General features: G+C 35.8%; 1 protein-coding gene across 3 annotated transcripts; it reads right to left on the bottom strand.

The window, feature by feature from the left end:
- Positions 1-1,034: 1,034 nt before the first annotated feature.
- On the bottom strand, positions 1,035-4,778 carry LOC140890478 (pentatricopeptide repeat-containing protein At4g39530). Of its 3 annotated transcripts, XM_073298308.1 has the most exons (3): positions 1,868-4,778; positions 1,667-1,795; positions 1,035-1,592 (listed from the first exon to the last, which is right to left on the bottom strand). In XM_073298308.1, the coding sequence occupies exon 1, from the start codon at positions 4,725-4,727 to the stop codon at positions 2,181-2,183; it is 2,547 nt and encodes an 848-aa protein (XP_073154409.1). In that variant the 5' UTR covers positions 4,728-4,778; the 3' UTR covers positions 1,035-1,592; positions 1,667-1,795; positions 1,868-2,180. The 3 variants fall into 3 exon arrangements, with proteins under 3 accessions (XP_073154409.1, XP_073154408.1, XP_073154411.1); XM_073298307.1 differs by having other exon boundaries at positions 1,667-4,778; XM_073298310.1 differs by lacking the exons at positions 1,035-1,592; positions 1,667-1,795 and having other exon boundaries at positions 2,314-2,489; positions 2,606-4,778.
- Positions 4,779-9,636: the final 4,858 nt, after the last annotated feature.

Here is a 9,636-nt window from a genome sequence, read left to right as displayed (position 1 = left end):
TATATTCATTACAATACATTAGATTAAGTTAATATTATCTCGATACACTAAATTTTTACTAATACTTTTTAAATTTTTTTTTAACATAAAATAATTATGATTTATATTTAATTCAGTCCACTCATATATAAAATCTATGTTTTCTCTGGCCTATTATTAGAGCTGACAAAGTGGGTTGGGTCTGCTGGGTTAGCTCGTTCCGCCTAGCTATATAGGTGGGTTGAGTTGACAAATTTTCAACCCCTCTAAATGGTGGGTCGGTCCGTCCCGTCCCGTCAGTGGGTTGCAGGCCAACCCGCTCCAACCTACCAAATATAACTAAGCCCGTCCCGCACCTCCAAATAGACAGGTTGGCTTGATAATTTTCGAACCCGTCTAATTAGTGGGCCGCCTCGCTCCACCAATTGACGAGTTTTGGTGGGTTGCGAGTCCGCCAACCCATTTTGACAGCTCTAGCTACTGTGAAACAATCTCGATTCCAAACACTATCTCACGTTGGCCAAGAAAAAACAGTTAATAATGGTTGTTTTCTTTAAACCATGGGAAATATTTTTGTTTGAGGGATGATTGCTCATAATGGCATGACGTCATAAAAAATTCAACTAATGATCCATGTAAATTGGCCGTTTATTAAATTTAGAACAAGAAGCTAGAGGCGAGCAATAACTGTGCATATCAACACAACACTTCAAGAAGAATGAGTTACACCAAGTATATAGAATTAGAATAATTTTTACAAATTACTCATCTTTAACCTTAGAATCTTATTCCATGGAGGGCTATTTTGACTTAGTCGACCTCGTATTGACCCATGAGCAAGCAATCCAGAAAGAACAAAACTCAAATCATCTAAAGAAATGCTTAAACTGGGAAATATTTACTTGAGGATATTAGAACTCTGGAATTGGAAGAGAAATGAATTCATTTATTGATCGAAAATATGAAGCTACAGGTTACAGAAAGTGTTCAAATATAGAAAAATGTCAGAGGTACAACAAATATCGTGTACAACGATATTTACAACAATAATATCGTGAGATTTTGTTATTTTATCGCAAGATTTTGTATTTAATATATCGTGAGATTTTGATAAATTAAATTCTTGTATTGAATTTTTTGTGTTGTAAGAATTGTTGTATAAATTTCATTGTACCTGTAGCATCACTCTCAAATATAACCTCCAATCTTTTTCTTTTTTTTTTGTACAATTACTCCAATCTTCTATTCAGAGAATGGATCTTCTATTAAGAGAATAGAGATGCTATCTAACGCTATGTGTATAAGCGTGCTTTTTAGCCCAACACGTTTAATGACCCAATTTGTTTAATGGCCCAACTTGTTTAATACTCCCCCAATATGGAGCATGTATATTATGAACGCCCATGTTGAACAGCAATGAACGAAATTGGGTAGGTAGCAAAGATTTAGTAAGCAAATCTGCAAGCTGAAAATTTGAAGAAACATGTAGAACTTTGATGATGATTGATGCCCCTCTGTATCTTATCACGCACAACATGGCAATCGATCTCAATGTGCTTCGTTCTCTCATGGAAAACCGGGTTAGAAGCAACATGGATGGATGGCTGGCTTGACTGTCACAGAATAGAAAGGCAAGTTGAGGATGAGAGATATGCAGCTCTTTGAGTAGAGAAAACAGCCAAACTACCTCACAAGTGGCACTAGCCATAGAACAATAATCTGCCTCTGCAGATGATTGTGAGGCGAATTTAAGGCCTTGACACTTAAAAGCAACTTTCCAACCACTTTCAGATGGCATGTTCGACATATTTTTCACCTAGAAACAAAAGATGAAATTAAGCCTATAGTTCATTACAAAAATACACATTAATACTTATTAACTCGTCACCTTCGTGTGAAACAAAAGATGCAACAATAAAATTTTACACTGGCAGAGGATTTCCTAACAGCATGGATCCCTGTTATATAAGTTGCTGCTATAATTCTTTAATAATTATGTGTTGTTCCATTACAAATCACGCATGGAGTATCCTGTCAAGCAATGCACGTGGAACTTGTCAGGGAGGCAGGTTGCATGGTAGTTGATGCTTGTTCTCAGGTGTCCTATACAAGCTTAACATACCAACTACATGGCAATACTTATTAAAAGCTCAGGAAGGAAAGGAAACTTTATCGGACCATTGGTTTGAGAGTATAATACATCACAAAGAAGCAAATATAGCTGCGGCAAGATCATTATTTTCCCATCTTATATGTTGAATCAAGTCGTCTATGAGAGAATAGATCAAGCATGTCTGCTGATGAGTTCTGTCTTGTGAGACAAACAAATGCAATTCTTTGTTTATTTCAATCCAGCTATAGCCAGCTTCTTTCAATACATTGTCTCTGTCCATCTCATCCATCACCTTCGTAACATCAGTCCACATACTTTTAGATGCAAAAATATTTGAAAGTAAGGTATATGAACCACTGTCATGTTGATGGGATGAAATTGCAATCTCGCCAATATCCTGACCCAATTCAAGATTATCAGTAAGTTTGCATGCACAAAGTAAGCTCTTCCAGATTACTGCAGTTGGTTGAATCGGCATATTCTCAATAAATGATTTCGCTTCATACAATTTACCTGCTCTGCCTAAGAGAGAAACCATGCAAGCATAATGTTCAATTCCCGGCTCAATGCCAAATTCGTGCAGCGACTTAAAGTGATGAAATCCATCTTCAACGCGCCCCACATGAGCACATGCTGACAGTGTCACAACAAAAGTGACATGGTCTGGTTTTACACCCTTGGATTTCATATCCTCGTATATTTGAAGAGCTTTTTCTGCATCTCCATGTTGTGCATATATTGAAATCATTGAATTCCAACACACAATATCTCTATTGGGCATTGAATCAAACAATGAGCGTGCTGCATCCATGCTTCCACACTTTGCATACATATTCAACAGTGCATTTGTAACAAATGGATTAAAATCTAGACCTATCTTTATAGCTTGGTTGTGAAATTGGAGACCTTGCGATAAATTGGCCAAATTACCGGACACCGTAATAATGGCCACACAAGTGACACCATTTGGTCTTTCTCTCGTATGCAGCAACTCTAAGTACAATCTAAGTGCCACCTCATTTTCCGACTGAAGAGCATATCCAGAAAACATAGAATTCCACACTGCAATGTCTTTTTCTTCAATTTCTTCAAACACAAGTCTTGCATCTACGATGGAGGAGCACTTTGAGTAAACATCTATTAAGGCACTTCCACCAAATCTTTCCAAATAAAACCCACACTTGATCATGAGAGAATGAAGCTGCTTGCTTATTCCCAGGACAGCTTGCGAAGCAGATAAACCAAAAAGGCCGATGAATAATAATAAATTTGGTGGAATGAAATTATGCCTCATTTCATTAAAGAGGTTAATTGCTTCACCCAAACGTCTTTTTCTTGTGTATCCATCGATCATTGAATTGTAACAAACGACACTGCATTTTTCAGTGTCAAGAATCACTCTTCTAGCATCAATCAAGAAATTGCATTTACAATACATGTCAATCAAGCTGCTCGTCACAAAATCAACAGAATCAAGATTGACCTTGACAATGTAAGCATGCACTTGCTTGCCCTGTGCAAGAGCCCCAATGGAACCACATGAATTTAGGACCCCTGTGCAAGCAAATTCATTTGCTGTCAAACCTAATCTATTCATATTCCTTAATAGATCCAAGGCTTCCCAATAAAAACAGTTCTGAACACACCCATAAATCATTGTTGTCCAAGAAATAGCATTCTTAATCACCAAATTATCAAATATTATTTTCCCCGCTTTCTGCTCTCCGGACTTAACATAGAAATCTATAAGCATGTTACTCACAGATATATCCCTGTCGGCAGCCCTTCTCAGCACATAAGCATGAATTTGTTTCCCCTCTTCAATAGACTCAAGCATCAAACATGCACTCAAGGCTCCAGAAAGAGCATACGCATCAGGAATAACATTACTACTCACCATTTCCTTAAACAAATCCAGTGATACATCACTTTTCCCTTTTAAGGTGAATCCCATAATTATTGCGGTCCATGCGACCACAGTTTTCATTTCCAACTCATCAAAGACCAATATTGCTGCATTTAAATCACTAGTTTTTGCATAAAAATCAATAAGAGAAGTACCCACATAGGTATTTTGCTTATGATAAGCCTTAATAACTAGACCGTGCAGACACAGACCATTCCCAAGACTAACCAATTGGGTGCAAGATTGAATCACACTTGCCAAAACAAATTCATTTGAATTCATAAAGCCACTTTTCCTCAACTCGTCAAACAACATCAAGGCTTCTTCGTAACAGCCATTTTGATTGTACACAGAAATCATCGAAGACCAAGAAATTAAATTCCTTTCAGGCATTCTAGCAAACAGGGAACACGCAGACTTTAAATCGTCACATCTCGAGTAAACTTTTATAAGAACGTTAACAAGAAAAATATTCGACCCAAATCCTGATGTGATGATCTGGGCATGCGCTGCTTCAGTGTAGGAAATAGGATTGCCGATCTTTGGAGGTTGCGAAAGTAAAAGCTTGCCCAGGTATTGCCTATGTGTTTGTCGATTGTGTGTCGTAAAAATGGCATCGTTTTCCGAATGAAGAAGCCGAGAACCTCGTGATGATAACAAGCAAAGATTCCTCTGATGTAGCTGCTTGGTACTATGAACATTATATTTTTGGAGCCACACTATTCGCATGCCTGATGCCTGCAATCTCCATAGGCGTACGTTTGCTCCCTGCTTTTTTTGTGAGCGGTGAAAGGGAAATTTAGATATATTTTTTGCATTTAGAATATATACAATAATATATATATTTTTTACAACTGGAAGATTATTAATAAAGATTCTTCAAAAAATGAAAAAGAAGATTACTAAAAGAAAATTTAAAAATATATATAAAAAATAAGTTTGATATGTGTCATAAATCGAACTCTAGATAATTAATTAACTAATTAATTTTTTTTCAATCGACAATTAAATATTAAAAAATTATCAGGCGATTAACGTAATGTTTGGAAATGTTTAAAACAGTGAAACATTTATGAAAATTTGTTTAAATAAAAACTCATAATTACTGTTTTTTTAAGTATTTCCAGATATTACCTAAGTAATTAATGTCATTTTCTATCTAGCACTTGGAAATGACGTAAAACTTTTCTAACACGAGAGAAAAATGATTTCGAACTTACGTTGAAATTAAACAAAAACTCATTTCCATATAATAATTATAAAAAAAAATTGACAACGTAATTTTTACATTTAATTTATTTCATTGATTTTCTAATTTTGATGTCGTGAACTTTTGAAACTTAAATTATTAGTCAATCTAAGTTAAAAACTTAAGTCTATCTCAATTAGATGTGAAAACGAGTCGAATTATTTGTGAGTACGGTGACTCGAACTTGAAAACTTCAACCAACTTTGAGTATACCTAAATTCTTCAATCAAGTTGAGTTCGAGTTAATTGTTTCTACTCGACTAGCTAGCAAGATACTCGATAACTATATATTAATATGTTTTAGAAGATTTGTTAACCAAATAAAGTTTTGGCGATTAGCTGTTTTTAAAACCAGTAGACCTCTACTTTTTAGAAAATCAGTAGAAAAGATATTCCACTAAAACTATGATGACTATAGTAAGTAAACCAGTAAGCTTTCGAAAAATGGCATTACATGGATTTCAGCATAATATGCAACTCACTTTAAAACAGAACCTGTAGACTTTGTTTACTCCAAGACTTCGGTCGAAATTTTTGTTTACGTGCTTAACCTCAGCGGATAGCGACAGATATATCATATGTATTATTTGTTGGAGAATGTTTCTATTTGTGAGATCGTTCTAATTTTTCAGTACAATTTATTCATTGGATCATATAAAATAATTTATTGTTGTTTCTTTCCGAACGTTAAGCTTTCTATATAAATATGCATCAAGATGATACAAACTTTGTATCGAACACTCGCAATTTGAATATCATTGTCATCTTCAAAAAGACTCAAGCAACTCAGATTATCAGATGTCGTAAAGTGTCAAAAAGTTGTAATATATGGAAAGAATCTTTCCTAGAATTTTTACAGTTTGACTAAGTGTGTAGTTTTCTAGGAGGCAAAAATAAGATTTACTGAAGAGGATTTCTACACAGTTTGTACCAAATCAAAGCCTTCTAATGATATTTTCTGGTAACAAAAGAAGGAGATACATAGAATGGTTTTGTCCTTTATAATTCCAGAAACAAGTCTTGTGTTCTTTTCTTTTTACTGACCTTTTATTGTTTTTTAAGTGTTGTAGACTGTTTTCGTACCTATTAAGTAGTTTGCTGCACTTATCATTAAACAAGATTGGCTTCTGGTTCTCAAAAATCAGAAGCACACTTTTCAGTAGCAGAAAAGACAAATTTTAGAAGTGTTTATTCAACCCCATTCTAAACATATCACTTATTCCAACAAGTGGTGTCAGATATGGTTAATCTCGTTTCTACAGCATCATAAAGGAAAATCTATGGCTTCAATCAGCAAAATTCCCATGTTCTCAAAACAAGACTTAGATGATTGAAAAATCAAGATAAAAGCTCATCTTGCAGCATAGGATGATGACATGTGGTATTTCATTACTGATGGTCATATCAATGTTATGAAAGCTAATACAAAAGTAGAGATGTCAAAATGAACTAGGCCCGTCGAGTTGGTCGTCCTGCCATACAAAATAGGTGGGTTGGGTTGACAATTTCTCAACCTACCTAAAAAGTGGACCGGCCGGCCCCGCTCCGCCTAATGGTGGGTTGTGATGGGTTGCAGGATGACCCGCCAAAATCCGCCAAATAACATGTAAGCTCGTCGGGTTGGCCTGCCCCTCAACCTAAAATAGGTGGGTTGAGTTGGTATTTTTCCAACCCGCTTTAAAGGTGGGCCGCCCCACCCCGTCCCGTCCTACCTAGTGGTGGCCGGTTGCGACAGTTTGTGAGCCGACCCATCCCGCTAGCCCATTTTAACACCTCTATACAGAAGTTGCTATAACAGAAGGTGCCCCTCAAATGACATAGGAACACAGAAGAGAATGGACCAATGAAGACAAGAAAAAAAGCAAACCTTGACAATGTTGCCAAGGACATTTTATACAAAACTCTTGATGAAAATAATCAAGATGTGCTATTTTGCAAAGGAAATTTGCGAAAATTTGATTCAACTATGATGAAGGAAATATTTATTTTCTTAAATCTTTTCAAGTTTTAAAAAATTTATTTAAGTCTTTTACCTTTCTTGGCGCTTAATTTGAGCACGATTGTACTTCACCAGCTACTCAAACATTTCATTTGCATGCATCATATCAGTCTGTGCACTCGTATTTACATACTGAGCGAATGTCTCTCACATTTGTGTTTTTATCATGGACACCTCCTTCGATGGGGTAGTGTTGTGAAAAATGCTCGCAAGAGTACGAGTGTCAAGTTTTAATAAAGTGATGAATCAAGTATCGTTTTCACAAAGAGTAAATTGAAAATATTCAATACTTGTAATTAGAATAGTCCTAACTTTATTTAAAAAATTAATAATTGAAATATTTGCAGAAAAATAAATAATCAAAGGATTTTTAGTAGCACGCACACAATTTTCAGAGATAAATCAATCAGAGATAAAATGGTCTAGAGGCTTACATTTCACTTGGTTTCAACAACAATCAATCCTAATTAATTTATTTTCATGAATTCTAGTCAATTAATAGCCAAGAACACTTAATTTTATTATTTTCCTCTCCCGAGCAACAAATAATGTTTATCAACTACAATTCAATTCCAATATCCCTATTAAAAATCTACTTGCAGTTATCTATGCAAAACAATGTTATTTTCAAAGGCTCTTGTTGGATCTAGTGTCAACTAATATGATTTTTTTGGGCCAAAATTGTTTTATCTGATTATGGGCTTAAGATATAGGTAGTCTCGGTGGCCAAGGGATTACCTAATAAAGTCAAAATCCCAACCTTGTTGATAATTCAAGAAAGCCCATCTTTGGAAAGAGCCGTTGAGGGTTAAACCACCTCTGTTATAAAGGCTCTGAAGAAGTTAGTTGTTGGACAACATGAAAACAGAACAAGAGAAAAGGATCGATCAGAGAGCGGATTAAAGGGCTACTGAGAAACTTCAAGATTCGAAAGGAAGGCTACTCAAAAATTCAGAAGGATAAAGAGGAAACAAAAGTCTATGTAATCTTCTTCGTTGTTTTGTAGTCATTTGATCTTGGAATTGTAGCTGTAACTTGTGATCGAAAGTTCTTCATTAATAAAGAGTTTGATCCCTCCCCGTGGATGTAGGCTATTAAGCCGAATCACGTAAATCTGGTGTGCTTGGTGTTCATCTTCATTTTAATGATTCTTGATTGTTGATTGTGTTAGTCTTTGTCAAGTGGATTTGGTTTTTCTGTTGAATCTATTTATTTGATCGTGAGCTCAAAGTGGGTATATCATAGTGTAACGCCCTGTTTTTATCTTAAATGATTTTATTTGAGTTAATAAGAGATTACAGAGTTCTCGAGCCAGTTTGATTTTGATCAGGGTCCTTTTTGCAAATTTTGAAAATTTCAGGAACTAAAACGCAAATATTGATTTTTATATATTATCTACACTTAGATTTTGTTGACAAAGTCTTCTTCTTCCTCCTCCAAACTGTGAGCTCCATTGAAGACGCCTCCAACCTTTTCCAAGCTTCCAGATTTCAGTCCGAGCTCGATCCGGCCGTTGGAATTTATTTCTGAAGGCAGATTATCGATCACTGCAGTGAGAGCTCTGTTATATCGTAAGTTTTTCTACGATCGGATACATTCTAGTTTTTGGATGTTGTTAGAATCGTTCTAGATTCGAGTATGTTGTTCTAGACAGAGTTCTGATCGTTTATTATCTGTCGGTTTTGAATTAGAGCGACGTTTGGATTTGTTATGATTTTTGGAAGCCATTTTCGATAATGTGGATTTTGAGATTGATGGGTTTGCTTTGTTATTGTTGTTTTGGGCATTGAAATGAGATTATATCAGTATTGAACTGCTGTCTGCATTTCCGGTTTGTTCAGTTTATAGCCGTTATGCCGTCGGTTTGAGTTTTGGGTTTCAAATCGTTTTTGGTATTGAGCGAAGCCTTGGCTTGTGAATGATCGTGGTTGTTGATCAACTCTTGTATTCGTACAGATTCGTTGGAGTGTGTCGAGCCCTGTGTTAGCAGCATTGTTCGTCGAGAGTTGGACGAAGAACGGTAAAGAGATTTCCTTGAACCGATTGTTTGTTGTTTAGGTTGTCTAGTTGTTGATACAATCTTTTGTTGTAGCTTGTCCGGAGTTGGATCTACGGCATTGAAAGGTAAAAGCAATCTTTGTAGCGGGATAGCATACTCGGGACAGTTGGTTCTCGAGTTTCCCTTGAAATCACATATTACATTGATACTGGTTCTAGTTTATGGAACCTGTATTTTGTTGATTATTTGAATGAATTATATGTCTAAGTTCCTTTTGTTTCCATATGCATTCATATTGAGCCAACACTATTGTTTCGATGGACAGAACAGCCTTTTGTTAGACGTTTGGGAGCTATATTCGAGTGGCCTAGGACGTAGTCGTTGCGCCTAG

Source organism: Henckelia pumila, chromosome 3 (genome assembly GCF_033568475.1).
Source record: "Henckelia pumila isolate YLH828 chromosome 3, ASM3356847v2, whole genome shotgun sequence".
Classification (NCBI taxonomy): domain Eukaryota; kingdom Viridiplantae; phylum Streptophyta; class Magnoliopsida; order Lamiales; family Gesneriaceae; genus Henckelia; species Henckelia pumila.
Note: the sequence above shows the minus strand (reverse complement) of the source record. Positions and strands in the feature narration are given on the sequence as shown.